General features: G+C 39.9%; 1 protein-coding gene across 2 annotated transcripts in view; it reads right to left on the minus strand.

Moving 5' to 3' along the window:
- Nucleotides 1–9,499: 9,499 nt before the first annotated feature.
- Nucleotides 9,500–18,544, minus strand: part of lsm12b (LSM12 homolog b) — a 45,142-nt gene continuing 36,097 nt past the window's right edge. The window contains exons 3-5 of one of the 2 annotated variants that reach the window (XM_039739463.1): nt 14,605–14,714; nt 9,970–10,106; nt 9,500–9,853 (exon numbers count right to left, since the gene is read on the minus strand). In XM_039739463.1, coding sequence (XP_039595397.1) covers nt 9,837–9,853; nt 9,970–10,106; nt 14,605–14,714 — 264 coding nt within the window. In that variant the 3' untranslated portion in view covers nt 9,500–9,836. The remainder of the gene's footprint in view (nt 9,854–9,969; nt 10,107–14,604; nt 14,715–18,544) is intronic. The other variant, XM_039739462.1, reaches the window with a different exon arrangement.

Below are 18,544 nucleotides of genomic sequence, written 5' to 3' on the forward strand. Positions count from 1 at the left end.
CAACTTTTGTCTCATCAGTCCACAAGGTATTTTCCCAAAAGTCTTGGCAATCATTGAGATGTTTCTTAGCAAAATTGAGACGAGCCCTAATGTTCTTTTTGCTTAACAGTGGTTTGCGTCTTGGAAATCTGCCATGCAGGCCGTTTTTGCCCAGTCTCTTTCTTATGGTGGAGTCGTGAACACTGACCTTAATTGAGGCAAGTGAGGCCTGCAGTTCTTTAGACGTTGTCCTGGGGTCTTTTGTGACCTCTCGGATGAGTCGTCTCTGCGCTCTTGGGGTAATTTTGGTCGGCAGGCCACTCCTGGGAAGGTTCACCACTGTTCCATGTTTTTGCCATTTGTGGATAATGGCTCTCACTGTGGTTCGCTGGAGTCCCAAAGCTTTAGAAATGGCTTTATAACCTTTACCAGACTGATAGATCTCAATTACTTCTGTTCTCATTTGTTCCTGAATTTCTTTGGATCTTGGCATGATGTCTAGCTTTTGAGGTGCTTTTGGTCTACTTCTCTGTGTCAGGCAGCTCCTATTTAAGCGATTTCTTGATTGAAACACGTGTGGCAGTAATCAGGCCTGGGGGTGGCTACGGAAATTGAACTCAGTTGTGATACACCACAGTTAGGTGATTTTTTAACAAGGGGGCAATTACTTTTTCACACAGGGCCATGTAGGTTTGGATTTTTTCTCCCTAAATAATAAAAACCATCATTTAAAAACTGCATTTTGTGTTTACTTGTGTTATATTTGACTAATGGTTAAATGTGTTTGATGATCAGAAACATTTTGTGTGACAAACATGCAAAAGAATAAGAAATCAGGAAGGGGGCAAATAGTTTTTCACACCACTGTATACGGACGATAAGATAGGCGGGTTAGATAGAGAAGACATTTTGGGAGGTACAGGGCTGCTATTTACAATTTCCGGGAGTGCCATGGAAACAGACGCGCTATTTAAATAGAGGCGGGAAAAGGCAGGAGGAAAGAGAAAGAAAAGAGTGAAGGTGGTGAAGGAGGAAAGGACATGACTATTCTGAGTCCAGGAGACCACAAGTCAACTGCAGTCTGGGGTGGCCACCTCGAAGATTCCGGATACACTGAGGATACCAGGAAAAGGATCGGAAAACAGTGTGAGTGGTAAATCTTTTTATTCTGGGATTGGCTTGTCTGATGAACTGGACTATGGAGAAATAGTAAAACGAGGAAAACACTAAATCAAAAGGACGGAGGGGAAAGTTCCTCAGAGGGTGTTGTAAAAGTGTAATAATAATAGTTTTTTGTTTTTGCACTTTTTTTCTCTGTGTGGGTTTTTTTAATATCGTTTTATTATTACAAGTCACCTTTCGGCGCTGTGGGAAGGAGTTAAAGGCAGGTTGAGGTTGTCCTGCAATCTTCAACTCAACTTAGTAAAGTGTAGCGCACAAAAATCGTTATAACAGTTCCAGCAACCTAAGTTCAAATGCCTTTGTGAAGGTTACTTGTTCTCCTCATGGGTTTTAGCCAGGTGCCCACTTTACACGACACAAATGTGTCCATGTTAGCTTAGTTAATTGGTTCAGTGTGTGTGTGTGTGTGTGTGTGTGTGTGTGACCTGCAATAGACATCCATCCCATGCAGAGATTCTTCATGCCTTGGGGACCAGTTACCAGTTAGGACCAGTTAGGGAATGGATGGGGGGGAAATATACCGGCAGAGCAATTGTGCAGCCTACCATATTCAACGGCTCAGTAGTGAATCATTAAGATCTCAAGATGTCGGTCTGCTTAGGATTCCAAGGAGTAATAAAATAACAGGGGGAGGTCGAGCTTTTAGTTACAGGGCCCCTAAACTGTGGAGTGGTCTTCCTGCTTCCATAAGAGATGCCCCTTCAGTCTCAGCCTTTAAATCCCGGCTGAAGACTCACTACTTCAGTTTAGCACACCCTGACTAGAGCTGCTGATTAACTGTACAGACTGCATCTCTGTTGTTAGTCATTAGCACTATAACATAAGTAACATGATAATTATATTTGAATACTAACCCTCACCTATTCTGTTTCTTTTCTCGGTACCCAAATGTGGCAATTGGTGCCACGGCCCACTTGCCAAGATGTTTGCCTGCCTATGGTAAAGTCATCCCTGATGGAGGATCACAGGAATCATGGGAAAGAGGGGTCCTTTCATCGGAGCAACGTTTCAGCCGTGGCATGGCCAAATGGGGAGGCAGCTGATGGATGAGGTCTCCAGGACTCTAAAAATATCCAAACCTAATTATGTCATATCATCTACTGTTAAACCGTACTTCCAAAATTTTTATTATTATGCTGTCTCAAGGATTTGTTCTGTTCTGTGTATTGTATTGTATTGACCCCCTACTTTTGACACCCACTGCACGCCCAACCTACCTGGAAAGGGGTCTCTCTTTGAACTGCCTTTCCCGAGGTTTCTTCCATTTTTCCCTACAAGGTTTTTGGGAGTTTTTCCTTGTCTTCTCAGAGAGTCAAGGCTGGGGGGCTGTCAAAAGGCAGGGCCTGTTAAAGCCCATTGCGGCACTTCCTGTGTGATTTTGGGCTATACAAAAATAAACTGTATTGTATTGTAAACTGTATTGAAGCTTTTTGTTATTATCGTTCAGTAATTCATCCTTCTTTCTTTGTTTTAGCATTCAAGGTGACCACTGTCCATAGTTAAGAGCAAAAGGATATTACGTAACATTCTCAAACTCAATCCAATTGAGGGTCGCAGAGGGCAGACTGCATCACTAGGCCACATCTTTCGGGAATGTCCTGCGCTTACACCATTTTGGGCCAAATGCCTTGAGGTAAGGAGACTGAGGTTCATGTCCCAGGTGCTCCCTGCATGGAGTTTAAATGTTCTCCTCATGTTTGCTTGGTTTTCCTCCCACAGTCCAAGCATGTGCAGGTTAGGTGGACTGAGAATTCTAAAGTGGCCCCAGGTGTGTGTGTATGTATGATGTTTTATCTGACATGAACAAATACACCACAGTTAGTTTGAGTTCTGATGAAGACAGGTGTGTCGTGACAAACTCCATTAAACACCCCTTCGCTGTAATGATGCAATTACATGCTGTAATCGTGGTTAAGGTTAGGGTTGGGTCTGCAAGTCCATCATGTTGATATTTTGTGTTTCGTCAATAAATACACCAGAGTTAATCTGAGTTCTGATAAAGACTGGTGTGTCGTGACAAACTCTAATTGCGACACACCCATTTTAAGGATGAACCTGGTGCGACATTCTGTATGTTGTCCGATATTGTCATTAAACATCTTACACAACACCTACTATGATGAAAAGCAACATGTTGCAATTATGGTTAAGATTAGGGTTAGGTTATATTAATCAGTTTATAAGTCACGGATAAATCCACTGCAATTCATTCAAGTTCATCAACCAGTGTGTCGTGGCAAACATTATTTGCGACACGCCAATTTTAAGGACGAACCTGGTGCGACATTCCGTACCTTGTCCGATATTCTCATTAAACATCTTACACAACACCTACTATGATGAAAAGCAACATGTTGCAATTATGGTTAAGATTAGGGTTAGGTTATATTAATCAGTTTATAAGTCACGGATAAATCCACTGCAATTCATTCAAGTTCATCAACCAGTGTGTCGTGGCAAACATTATTTGCCAATTTTAAGGACGAACCTGGTGCGACATTCCGTACCTTGTCCGATATTCTCATTAAACATCTTACACAACACCTACTATGATGAAAACCAACATGTTGCAATTATGGTTAAGATTAGGGTTAGGTTATATTAATCAGTTTATAAGTCACGGATAAATCCACTGCAATTCATTCCAGTTCAACGACCAGTGTGTCGTGGCAAACATTATTTGCAACACACCCATTTTAAGGACAAACCGTGTACAACATTCCCATTAAACATCCCGACAATGTAGTGATTCAGTTACTGTACATGCTGTGATCGTGATTAAGGTTAGGGTTGGGTCTGCAAGTCCATCATGTTGATATTTTGTGTTTCGTCAATAAATACACCAGAGTTAATCTGAGTTCTGATAAAGACTGGTGTGTCGTGACAAACTCTAATTGCGACACACCCATTTTAAGGATGAACCTGGTGCGACATTCAGTATGTTGTCCGATATTGTCATTAAACATCTTACACAACACCTACTATGATGAAAACCAACATGTTGCAATTATGGTTAAGATTAGGGTTAGGTTATATTAATCAGTTTATAAGTCACGGATAAATCCACTGCAATTCATTCAAGTTCATCGACCAGTGTGTCGTGGCAAACATTATTTGCGACACGCCAATTTTAAGGACGAACCTGGTGCGACATTCCATACCTTGTTTGATATTCTCATTAAACATCTTACACAACACCCAGTTTAATGATAAACAACATGCTGTTGTAATTATGGTTACGGGTAGGATTAGGTTATATTAATCAGTTTATTATACACGAATAAATCCACTGTAATTAATTCATGTTCATCGACCAGTGTGTCATGACAAACATTATTTATGACACACCCATTTTAAAGACGAACCTGGTGCGACATTCCGTACCTTGTCCGATATTCTCATTAAACATCTTACACAACACCCACTTTAATGAAAAACAACATGCTGTAATTATGGTTAAGGGTAGGATTAGGTTATATTAATCAGTTTATAAGTCACGAATAAATCCACTGCAATTCATTCAAGTTCAACGACCAGTGTGTCGTGGCAAACATTATTTGCGACACGCCAATTTTAAGAACGAACCTAGTGCAACATTCCAATTAAACATCCCGACGATGTAGTGATTCAGTTACTGTACATGCTGTAATCGTGGTTAAGGTTAGGGTGAGGGTTGGGTCTGCAAGTCCATCATGTTGATATTTTGTGTTTCATCAATAAATACACCAGAGTTAATCTGAGTTCTTATAACGATGGGTGGGGTGGGGTGTGACTGTGTGTTTTGACTGACATTAACAGGCATGGCGAGAGTGTCGTCATTGGCCGTGGGCTGTTAAACTCTTCTCCATTGAGTAGCTCTTCGTTAAAGTGGAAATACAAGCACAAGTTAGTTTATTAACTTGTGTATATTTACACAAGCATCAGTTATTAATCATGAAGTTTACTAATTATTTATTAATAGAAATAAACTGCTTAGGAAGTCAGTCCAAGTTTTTGGGGTCCTGGTGCTTCCTGTGTTGCTATATGGTTGTGAGACATGGACGCCATCCAGTGACCTGAGATGAAGACTGGACTCCTTCATGTGTGTCTCTTCAGAGAATCCTTGGGTCCCGCTGGTTTGACTGCATTGTGAGGGAGTGTCAGTTACGGCACTAAGGCTATGTGGCGTCATTACCCGAGGGTGATCTGGCTCATTTGAGGACCCAAGCGGCTGGACCAGGCCAAGGGGACACCCACATAACACCAAATAGAAGGTCATTTCTGGAGGATGGGACAGGACCACATGTCTGCCTGGAGAGGGTTGCGCCAACCGGAATCCCAAGGCGTTTTGTCGTGTGGTGGATGCGGCAATGTGCTGTATTGCCAGTGCCTGCTCCCCAACTTGACCTGAAATCAGAGGAATATCCCCCCCCCATTTCTTCTGAATTTGATTTTCAATTCTACGTAAAATAAAACGGCTAACATTAGTGGAGAGTTGTGTAATGATTTTGTAATAACGATGTGATTGCTGGGTTGTCTCGAGTATTTCAGTAAACAAAACAAAAATAAACGCCACAATAATATGGAGGGGAGGTGATCCATTTCAAACTGTCAACTTCGATTCTCGATCATTTCATGACTAACTGAAATCGAGTAGCTCTTTAGTTATTATCCAAGTTCCTCCAGTACATTTTAAGGTAAATGCAGTTCTTAGGATAAAAAGTAGCATTCATTGGTCGTGACAATTTGATTAACTATAAACACTAAAGTTAGAATTCTAGTCAAGGTGGCGTCCTTTTCAGTTTACCAATTAGATCAGTCGTTCCATTGGTAAGTCCACTGAGGTTTGTATGCATTACTACAGACTAAGCACTACTTTAGTTTAACTCCAGTTTTCTTCACTGAAACCGAGTTCAGATCTGAAGATCACCTGCAGAAAGCTGCTGACGACTTACTTTAGAAAGTTCAATGCAGCTCATACAAAATGTCTCTTTTTAAGTAACATTTTCCTATACAGGAAATGAAAAGAAATCTCATCTAGAAAGGCCTCCTTCAGTGGTGGGTTTGTGTCCACCACCCCAACACGCTGCAATTCATTGGTTGATTTCTTCAGGTTTTAACAGCACACACACACATGGGCCATTCATGCTGCTTTCAGGATCTTCTTAGTAATGAAAATTCAACTTATATAGCGCCTTTTCTGGATAAAGCTCTTGCCTTTAACGACTAAAATAAGCCGTATAGAAACCTCCCTGCGACCACTTGGGTTTATTTTCAAAACTTTCAAATCAGAAACGCATTTAATAAAAAATAAGAGCATAGCCCTGAGAAAATTTCAGAAGCATTTTGATATGTGGATTTCCTTAATATCTCATGTAGAGAGATGGTACTGGAGACTCACCTGGCTGCCCTTCTTTTGGAGTACAGAATGCCCTCTCATGAACCAGCTTTTCAAATCGACTGTCTAGTTTCGCAGCGAAGTATCCATTGTGGTAAGCTGCCATGTCTGCTCGTCCTCATCCTTCCAGCCAAGTGTTTACAAAGCCATTCACAAAGTATTCAGACCCTTTCACTTTTTTTCGTGTTTTGTTACATTAGAGGCTTATATTAAAATCATTTAAATTATACCCACCCCTCCAACAATGCTCAATACCCCAGGAACAACAAATGAAAATAGCAATTTAGAAATTTTTGCAAATTAGGGGGCTTCGCTCGCCCACCACATCACTTCGCATCTCTGCTGCACACGTCGTATGGAGTGCAAGCTGAACACACGCTAAGGATGCAGTCGGATCAGCTGCTGGTTTGCTGCTGCGTGTCGATCATTTAAAAGCCTAAACAGCAGCTGTCCTTTTGTCTCGCAGGATGTTAAAGTGTCTCAGAGAAAATCACGTAATAGAGATTTATATATATATATATATATATATATATATATATATATATATATATATATATATATATATATATATACATATATATATATATATATATATATATATATATATATATATATATGCCATCTTTCTCTGCTGATCCTCTCAAGCTCTGTGAAGGTGGATGGACAGCTATTGTCAGGTCTCACCAAAGATGTTCAATTGGGTTCAAGTCCAGGCTCTGGCTGGGCCACACATTCACAGAGTTGAACCTAGACCATTCTTGTATTGTCCTATTGGAAGCTGAACTTTCGAGCCAGTCCAAGTTCCCGAGCACACTGCAGCAGGACATCCGATTTCCTCCTGTTGGATTTCCCTGGACAGTGACTGGTCTCCTGGTCCCTGATCCTGCTACTACCATTCTTCACTGTTAGAATGGTGTCGTGCTGGTCATAAGTGGCACCTGGTTTCTCCCAGCTATTAATTATACTTAGAATTGAGGCCAAACTCTTCATTCGTGGTTTCATCAGACCAGATAATCTTGTTTCTCACAGTCTTAGTTAGGGTCCATAAGGTGCCTTTTTATAAATTTACTGAGGAGGGGCTTCTGACTGGCCACTCCTAATCCGCCCCATCAAGTGAATTGACCACAGGTGGCCTCCAAACATCTGCACCCAAGCCAAAGCAAGGGGCCTGAATACCTGTGTTAAGGTGACATTTTTGTTATTTTTTATTTTTAATACATTTGCATTGTTTTTGCTTTGCCATTCTGAGGGGGATTGAGTGATCCGTGATGTGGAAAAAACATGAAATTTAGAATTTTAGCACAAGGCCACAACACAAAATGTGAAAAGGGGAGGGAGCCTCAATACAGGGTGGTCCAGATCTAATTATGCAGACCCAGATCATCTGGATGACTTGGATTTATGCGGGGACGATTCCAGTTCGGTGCAAAGACGATTCTTCATGTCGTCAGTTCATACACTTCTCGATGGTCCGGGATTTTCTGGGCGATTTTCTATGTAATAAACTTAATAAGTTATAGCGTAATGAAAATCGCATAATTAGATCTGGACCACCCTATACTTTCTGAAGGTATTGTTATCTATTTTCCTTTTACTGTACTACTTTATAAGTGGAGGTTAAAACGCCAGTATTTGTTATTTTAATACCTACGTCAGGGGTCGCCAAGTCCGGTGCTGGAGGTTTTCATTCTTACCCCTTTTTTAAAAAATGAGTGCCTTGTTTGAGCTGCTAATTAACTTCTTTTGAATTTATTTTAATTGAATTGCTTTTTTAAGATTTGTTCTCCGGAACTTCGTTCATTTCTTTCCTTAAATGGCAACCAAACAGAAATGAAATGTGAACTGAATGAGCCAGCAGAAGACTAACTAAGTCAGGGCCTCAAACTCCAACCACTTTGACTCCAACCAGCTGCTTAATGAGGTGCCAGTTCTTGTCATTAATTAAACCCGCTCTTTAATCTTGTGGCTTGTCGCTGCTCTCATTCGTGCAGCGCACACATTTCTGAAATTGTTGATTTTCTCTTTCTAAGAGAAGTGTTTAAATGTTTTGCAGACCTCAGGAGACTGACATTCCTGAGACCTTCATCTTTCTTTATTTTCGGATGCGGTATGGTGGACACCAGTTGTTATGGCTCATTATGTATCTCATTGTTTAGCTGCTAATTAAGGAAACAACAATTAAGGGGTTCGAGTCTTCAAGAACAAGTCAATTACAATTAGTAGCAAAAACAGGACAATCATTAAGAAAAGGTTAGAATGAAAACCTGCAGCCATGGTGGTCCTCCAGGACTGGATTTGGCGACCCCTGACCTAAGTGATTCAGTCAATGAATAATTGTAAGATGACGGCACCTTTGTTGCTTGAGCGTTGAGAATATTAACAGAATAGGAAATGCCAAAGTGCTCCACAGCATCTGGTGATGGCGGAGGAGGAGGAGGAGGAGGAGGAGGAACTGGCAGGCAGCTTTGGGGTCTGGGGAAGCAAAGGAGCAGTAAAAGCTACACAGTTAGAACAAAAGAAACAAACAAGTTTGACATGTTTGCTAAAAAATACATTTTTTTTGGTCAAATCCACAAGCAGAGTCTTCCAACATGTCCACCCTGGTCTTTTTGTTAAAATGGCATTGAGGAACTTCTACTTGCACTGGATTAGCATGATCTCATATAACCCCCTTTTTTAAAAAAAAAATTAACTCTCTCCTTCCACAAACTATTCAAATTAACAGTATTACAGTCCGAATGGGTTATTTTTATTTTAGAAAATGTCTTTTTTAAAGTGTGATCATTCAAGTCACATTATAACTGTCATAATACAGAAAAGGAAAAAAAAAACACATTGAAACAAAACAGCAAATAAAAAAATTCTGTTTTAATTTTGGAAAAAATGGAAAGTTAGTCAAGTAAACTTTATGGTCTTTAAATTATTCTCCAAAAAAAAAAAAAAAAAAAAAATCAGCGTATGTTACTTGTTCCGTTTTTTATTATTTATATATATATTTATATTTTAAAACTGTTTTTCTCTAAATCAGAAAACTAGGGTCTCGGACTCCCCCCTCTTCTGCAGTACTGGCAGATCTGAAGGGGCTGAAGCCCCTGTTTGACACAGCTTATTGAGGGGGGAGGAAGGGTGAAGGGGAGAAAAAAAAAATAAAATAAAAAAACAAAAAAAAACAAAAATAAACAAAAAAAAAAAAAAACTCCTGTTCCAAAAATCTTCTGTGGCTCAAGATGATAAAGTTGAGTCCTTCTGTGTTTGCTGTGCTTGTGAACGCTGCATTACCTTTTGATTCTCCAAATCTCTAAAATGTTTCTCGACCTACAAAAGGAAAAAAAAAACAAACCTAAAATCAATACGTCGTTCACATTAACAGCCAATCATAAATCGGCATGGTGATCACGTTTAAACAGGCCGGCCAATCCAGAAGCTCACACCTCCACTTACTATTTTGCGTACGTGACTTAAAGCGCTTCCCTCTTTGCCTTTGCAATTCTCGACTTGGTAAGGTGGGGTGATTACAACATCATCCATCACAATTATATTCTTCTCCTGCCATTTACAGTCTTTGATCCTAAATAAAATAATGATGATAAATCAATCCACAATGTCAGCAAAGGTGTAGAAAGCCTCACTATACACTGTGTGCACAATTTGTGTTTCTGTGGATTCATTTTTATATGAAACAAATACAGTGCTATCAGTCAATGCAAAATGTTAATAAATCTGAAACCTAAAATGTTTTACAAAGGGAGTGTGAACATTCTCAGGGGGGATACATGTGTGTGCACAATAATTATTAGGCAAGTATTAGTGTGCAGAAATATTACGCAACTAAAGGAAAAACAAACATTTTCCCATCTCAATTGTTTATTTTCATCTGTTATAATAAGCAACTCAAAATTTACAAAGAAACATATATATATTTTTAAATTCTCTCTTGTGGTTCGTCCTGCTTCCTCTTCAAAACTGGTCCCGCCCACACGGCATTTCTCGATTCCTATTCGTCATCTTACAAACCCTTCCCCACGCTGCCTGCGGTCTTCCCATACACCCCCACGCCGCTTTCGCCTTTGTTATAAAATGAACGTCAATATCTTCTCTGTCGACGTGTTTTTGTACAACGTCATCTCTATCCCGGGATCCTGCAACTGCCTGTTCCTATCAGTGGGTTATTTCTTGACACAAACGGTTGACGGAGGTAATGCACTCTCACTACGACATAGGGCAGTAGATGTCGTTGCATCACATTGGGACAGATTTGGAGACGTTCTTCCTGTTCTTTCCAACGCAAGTCGAGTTATCGCAGCAAGTCAAGAGTAATATCAATACATGGCAACATCTGGAGTTTATGGTGGTGAAGCTGAAATTCAAGCTCTTTCCGAGACTCTCCACGCTACCATCGTCATTTACTTCAAACACGACCCCAACTTCCCGCCTTGCATTACGTTTGCACAGATTTGCGTTAATCTACAACAACCAGTCTTCAGCCACTGTCAGTTGTACGTGGCTTTTTCGAGGGTTAGATCTTTCGACTCATTATCTGTCGTCTCCAGCTAAACACCTATTCACAACTGCATCTTTCAAGAAGTATTTCTTTCTTCTTGGTTTCTAAATTTTTTTCTCACCGTTTTCCGTTCCTGTTCTTACACCGCTGTATGCTATGGCGGGCGTCAGCTAGTTTCTAATATTTCCAAAAAAAAAAAACAAAAAACAACAGTGACCCTTCTTTTCAATAACAATCATAAGCCTTCCATTCATAGAGTCTGTCAGTTTCATGATCAACATTTTGTGCAGCAGCAATCCCAGACACTATTCACAGAAGTGTACTGTTTCCTTTCACCTTAAATCTCCCATTTAAGAAGGGCCCACAAGTTCTCAATATTGTTTAGGTCAGGTGAGGAAGGGGGGCCATGTCATTATTCTTTGAACTTGCCACGCAGTGGAGTACTTTGATGCATGTGATGGAGCGTTGTCCTGCATAAAAATCATGGTCTTCTTCAAAGATGCAGACTTTTTCCTGTACCACTGCTTGAAGAAAGTGTCTTCTAAAAAATGGCAGTAGGTTTGGGAGTTGATTTTGAGTCCATCTTCAACCCAAAAAGGACCAACTACATCATCTTTTATAATACTAGCCCATACCAGTACCTCTCCTCCACAAGTCGAAGTGGAGCTCTGTGCCCATTACTGAACCTGCCACGGGCCCATCCATCTGGTCTGTCAAGAGTCACTCTCATCTCATCAGTCCATTAAAACCTTTAAAAAAATCCGTCTTCAGATATTTTATGACCCAGTCTTGACGTTTCAACTTGTATGTCTTGTTCAGGCGTGGTTAGGTTTCAGCCCTCCTTACCTTGGCCATGTGTCTGAGCACTGAACGCTTTGTACTTCTGGGCACTCTCAGTTGCAGTTCTGGAATATGACAGCACTGGAGGATAACGGGTTCCTGGTAGTTTCACGCTTGATCCTTCTTAAATCTTCGGCAGTTAATTTGCGTCTTTTTTTCTCGACACTGTGACTCTGTTGACTATTTGAAACAAAACGTTTGATGGTTCTGTGATCACGCCACAATATTTTAGCAATTTCAAGAGTGTTGCATCCCTTTTAAAGACTTTTTACAATTTTTCACTTTTCCCAAGTCAGTAAAATCTCGTTTTGGCCCATTTTGCCCAAGGAAAACAATCTGCCTAATAATCATGCACACCTTAATATAGGGGTTTTATCTCCTTAGGACAAACCCGCCCTAACTACACAAATACACATCACCTGATATGCTTAAATCCAATAAGCATTAAGTTAATACAGCTTGGAGTTGGAATATATGCATAAAAATGAGAATATGGTCAAAATAATCACTTGCCTAATAGTTGTGCACACAGTGTAAAGTGGACATCTACAATCAGAAACACATTCAGCATGAACAACACAAAACAATTAACATAATCAACAAGGGTGGTCCCGGGAGGAAAGATGGAAGGATAGATAAGATAGATAGATAATGCTGCACAAAGTTCAGATCTCTCCAGAGCAGAGCGAACAGCGTCAGTGGAGGAATAAATGAAGCAGGCCTTCGAGAGGAAAAATGACAAATCTGAAGTGCTTGGGTGGCAAGACTGCAGAAAAAGCCGGGTTGACAGGAATTCTCTACACTGCGAGTGTCGAGAATGACGGCAGTGTTGGAGCGGACTTGGGAGACAGTCCAGAGGCTCGGGATGAAGCAGACGTTAATCTGGAGACCCGGACGAAGAAACCATTACTGTTAACACACCCAATGGAGGCCATCAATGTTGTTAGTGACGGAGGTGAACATCAGTGGATGAGCAGAATGAGTAAAGGCCCCGTCACATCGCATTATCTGCTTAATTCATTTCATTGTTGCTGGGAGTGCAGGATCCTATGTAGTGCTGGGAGGTATAATGGTTCATGGATTTTTCTTATACCGCAACACCAATTTAAATAGCCGTGGCACAGTGGGAACCTGTTTAAAGGGAGACCTTTTTTACTGCTACAACGCTAAACACGCATGTAACGGAATACATACATTAGTGGAGGTATTGAGCGGTGAAAATGGACAGAGGAAATTCCGAAATTTAAAGCTGCAGCAGACAATAAAGTTGAACCCAATGACACAGAAGAGCTTTTGCCAAAAAAAAGGAGCCGTGTCTGTTGTCTGTTGGTTTTAAAAGGTCGGATGTGGACCAAACAACAATTGACTGCAAATGCTGTCGAGCTAAAGTTGTTGCCGGGGGCGGCACCACGAGCAATTTGCTGCACCACCTTAGTCGCACACATGCATTGGAGTACCATGCACGTCCTCAGGTAAAACTGAAAAAGCCAGAGGACACTTGTAGATGCGTTTGCTCGAGGTACTGCTTACGACAAAAAAAAAGCAAGTGGTGGATCGAGACATCCAACGCCATTACAATCCATATAACTAACGTGTCAGTAGGCAGAGATTAACGTTAACAGAAAGTGTAGTTGGTTTACAAAAAATATTTACTATTTATTCTTTTTCTAAGACATGTTCAGTGCAATACTACTTTTGACAAGCACCTCTGGATATTTTACTAAGTCGAAATGCCTCTTTGGATGGTTGAAAATATGTTGTCAAAATTTTAGTTTAAGTTGATTGCAAAATTTGTTCAATAAAAAGGTTCTATATTTTGACTGCAACTGTCATGCAGTGCAACTCCCTCTCTTCATTACTGCCACCCCCTTGAAAACTGTCACTTTATGGGGCCATGCAAACCTGTATTAATACTTGTGTGCACAAGAAAATGTTTTTTTGTACAATATACAATTCTCATGACAGTGGAATAGGTTATTCTGAGCCAGTCTACTGCAGTAATTGCAGTGGAAAATGTGGTTAACATTCAGTCATGCATGGGAAAAAAATAATATCGTTGAATACCGTGAAACCGGTATAATTTTGAAAAATACCGTGATATAGAATTTTGGTCATACCGGCCAAAACTAATCCTATGCAACAGAAACCAGGTGTGGACACAGCACCAGTCCACCAAAAGTTGCACCCACACACTGAGGGACAATTTGAAGTGCTCAGGTAAGGCCTTGTCACAAGATTACACGACTTTTCCAGAGATTTACAATTGTAGACTTCATTTACATAATCTTGATGAGTTGGTACACCAGTTGTAGCATGCTGCCATGACTGCCAGGCGTGGAGTCTCTCACAATTAGCGACTCTGTATAAATAGTTTAATTTTATCTACAGTTGTAAGAATTTGCTATGCTTGTGTAAGAGCTGACAGCAAATGAGTGCTCACCCTGAAGTATAATGCATTTAATACAGTTATGAGGAATAAAGAACGAAGGTGTTGTGGACCTCACTTCTCTCAAGATTGGGGGGTTATGGGGACGACGGACTCAATGAGAATATTCACTTCCTGCAAAGGCAGCACACTTGAAAAGATGAGAAAAAGGAAGGACTCACCCTATCACAGCTCTACACCAACACTGATGTACACACAGACACACACACAACTCATCCTCCATTCCCAGACAAGCCATGAGGCATCTTGCACATTAGGATTACTTCTCTTGAGACTTACGTTTTGTGTATAGTTTGAAAAAGCTGCTGGCCTTCCATGGAAACCCCGGCACTAATTGCATACGCTTGGGATAACTTATCTTCTTTTTCTGACCGTGCTCTGGTGGCAAGCTGAGGGAGGAAATGAGATACAATGAAACATGATGATCTGAAATGGCATTATATACACACACACACACACACACACACACACATACAAAAGAAAAAACAGAATAAAGAACTGTAAGCAGCAGTGATATCTGATTGATATTCAATCCATATACACAATGAGCTTTGCACTTGCATTCATCGTTTGCTCAGGGCATATTTTCACTTCCTAGATTTTCCTTCCACATATTACTACAGTGGCAAAAAAGTATGTGAATCCTTTAGAAATCATCCTTTGTCCAACGACGTGGACTATTCTAAGATTCTTTAACTGTCACAACGTCTCACATTTCCCCCAATTATCAAAGAGTTAAGAAAGAAAGAAAGAGAAAAAAAAAAAAACAACCCAACTTATCCATTGTCTAAACACTTTACCTTGCAATGTCTTTCAAGTCAGTTTCGACCCACCTTTAACTTTAATGGATTGTCCTCTGCATTTAGGGTGCTTTCTTTGTTCACCGCCCATAAAACTACCCTGAACCTTTCAGTTCAGAAATTGGAAGGGTTTTTAGCAAAGTGATCTAACTTAATAAAAAACACCAAAACATTTTCCAAGTGTCACATTTTTTGCATGATTGCTACACATTTTGAACATGGCCATGTCCTGCGGGTCATTTTCTTTAATGGATTTTCTGTCTGAACGTACTATAGAAATAAATGCTGTTGTTAAATGAATAACTGAAGTAAATTAATATTACTGTCTAATCAAAAATGCCAAATATGCTATACTGGAACATGTTTTCAATGTTTTAACACATAGTATATGAATATTATGAAAAAGTTGTGACGAAAACAGGCGATTCTTTCCAATGAGCTCATCTCTCCTATTCACCTAATTTTTCCAAAATAGCATCAATTCAAGATCTGAAGGACCCTAATTCCTACAAGCCACATAGCTCCTTGCATAAAAACTTTAACATTTGCGTGGAATCTGCTCTTAACAAGTTTCCAACTGTGTTCCCATATTGCAAAATTTATTTTAAAGTAACAACTGGGATGTACTCTGCTAATTCCTTTCTTAATTTTAAACACTTCAATCATGTTCCCTCTTAAATCTCCATTTCTTTAAAACTGAAAAAAGGTCCAACGCCTTCAGCCTCTCCTTGTACCTCATATGTCTTATTCCCAGAATCAGCTTAATTGCTGCTCTTCTCTGTACTTTCTTCAGCACCGAACTTAATACTCCAATCTAGACCTCACTAGCATGTCACAGAACTTTGCAATGGCCTTCCTTGACTTGAACTCCACACCTTGTGCCATTTAACCCATCACCCTATTCTTGATCACTTCTAATAAGGTGCATTTTCAAGTTGCAGACCTCCCACTGTGTACTGAAATCAAACTTTTTTACATAATATATTTATATATATATATATATATAATATATATATACATATATATATATATATATATATATATATATATATATATATATATATATATATATATATATATATATATATATATATATATATATATATATATATATATATATATATATATATATATATATATATATATATATATATAAATGAGACAAGACGTGATCTCTTGAAGAGAGACAGAGACAAGTCACGTCATGCTTACAACCTTTGGAAGCAAGTCCCGTGATACATAGGTAGAGCATGTTAGAAAGAACGGAAGTAGGAAAAGTCGAAAGTCTCAAAAAAATGATAGTAAAGTTCACATTAGCACAAACAAACGAAAAATATTATTCTATGAAATAACGGAACAGCGAAAAGAGATTGCATACAGGCTTTTAATCGATTGCAGCGCCGCACGAGATGCAGATCACGCGGCACAGCAGAAACAGCAATCAGCAGTTGATCGAGCAAAGAGGAGGTTAAAAAAAAAATTATCTATATAATAACTGTTATTTGTTCCCCATTATATCACCGTTTAAGAGGGGGTTTTGGAGGAGCAGCCGTGTCTCCTTCAGGTGCGTTCAGCCCCCCTCTTCACAACGGCGCGTAGCACTGCTGAGGGGACAGAGCCCCCTAGTATGTATGTGTGTGTGTGTGTGTGTGTGTGTGTGTGTGTGTGTGTATATATTATATATACACACATACATATATATACAGTGCATCCGGAAAGTATTCACAGCGCATCACTTTTTCCACATTTTGTTGTTACAGCCTTATTCCAGAATGGATTAAATTCATTTTTTTTCCTCAGAATTCTACACACAACACCCCATAATGACAACATGAAAAAAAGTTTGAGGTTTTTGCAAAATTACTAAAAATAAAAAAACTGAGAGATCACATGTACATAAGTATTCATAGCCTTTGCCATGAAGCTCCAAATTGAGCTCAGGTCCCTCCTGTTTCCCCTGATCGTCCTTGAGATGTTTAATTGGAGTCCACCTGTGGTAAATTCAGTTGATGTGACATGATGTGGAAAGGCACACACCTGTCTATAGAAGGTCCCACAGTTGACAGTTCATGTCAGAGCACAAACCAAGCATGAAGTCAAATGAAATGTCTGTAGACCTCCGAGACAGGATTGTCTCGAGGCACAAATCTATGGAAGGTTACAGAAAAATGTCTGCTGCTTTGAAGGTCCCAATGAGCACAGTGGCCTCCATCATCCGTAACCACCAAGACTCTTCTTAGAGCTGGCCGGCCATCTAAACTGAGCGATCAGGGGAGAAGGGCCTTAGTCAGGGAGGTGACCAAGAACCCAATGGTCACTCTGTCAAAGCTCCAGAGGTCCTCTGTGGAGAGAGGATAACCTTCCAGAAGGACAACCATCTCTGCAGCAATCCACCAATCAGGCCTGTATGGTAGAGTGGCCAGACGGAAGCCACTCCTTAGTAAAAGGCACATGGCAGCCCGCCTTGAGTTTTCCAAAAGGAACCTGAAGGACTCTCAGATCATGAGAAACAAAATTCTCTGGTCTGATGAGACAAAGATTGAACTCTTTGGTGTGAATGCCAGGCGTCACGTTTGGAGGAAAACAGGCACCACTCATCACCAGGCCAATACCATCACTACAGTGAAGCATGGTGGTGGCAGCATCATGCTGTGGGGGGCATGAAGTGGGAGACTAGTCAGGATAAAGGGAATGATGACTGCAGCAATGTACAGACACATCCTGGATGAAAAAATGCTCCAGAGCGCTCTTGACCTCAGACTGGGGCTACGGTTCATCTTTCAGCAGGACAACGACCCTAAGCACACAGCCAAGATATCAAAGAAGTGGCTTCAGGACAACTCTGTGAATGTCCTTGAGTGGCCCAGCCAGAGCCCAGACTTGAATCCGACGCTTCCAATCCAACCTGATGGAGCTTGAGAGGTGCTGCAAAGAGGAATGGGCAAAACTGGCCAAAGATAGGTGTGCCAAGCTTGTGGCATCATATTCAGAAAGACTTGAGGCTGTAATTGCTGCCAAAGGTGCATCGGCAAAGTATTGAGCAAAGGCTGTGAATACTTATGTACATGGGATTTCTTAGTTTTTTTTATTTTTAATAAATTTGCAAAAACCTCAAGTAAACTTTTTTCATGTTGACATTATGGGGTGTTGTGTGTAGAATTCTGAGGAAAAAAATTAATTTAATCCATTTTGGAATAAGGCTGTAACATAACAAAATGTGGAAAAAGTGATGTGCTGTGAATACTTTCCGAATGCACTGTGTGTGTATATATATATATATATATATATATATATATATATATATATATATATATATATATATATATATATATATAAATATATATATATATAAATAAATATATAATTTATATATTTATATATATATATATATATATATATATTATATTATATATTATATT

This window comes from Polypterus senegalus, chromosome 17 (assembly GCF_016835505.1).
Source record: "Polypterus senegalus isolate Bchr_013 chromosome 17, ASM1683550v1, whole genome shotgun sequence".
Classification (NCBI taxonomy): Eukaryota; Metazoa; Chordata; class Cladistia; order Polypteriformes; family Polypteridae; genus Polypterus; species Polypterus senegalus.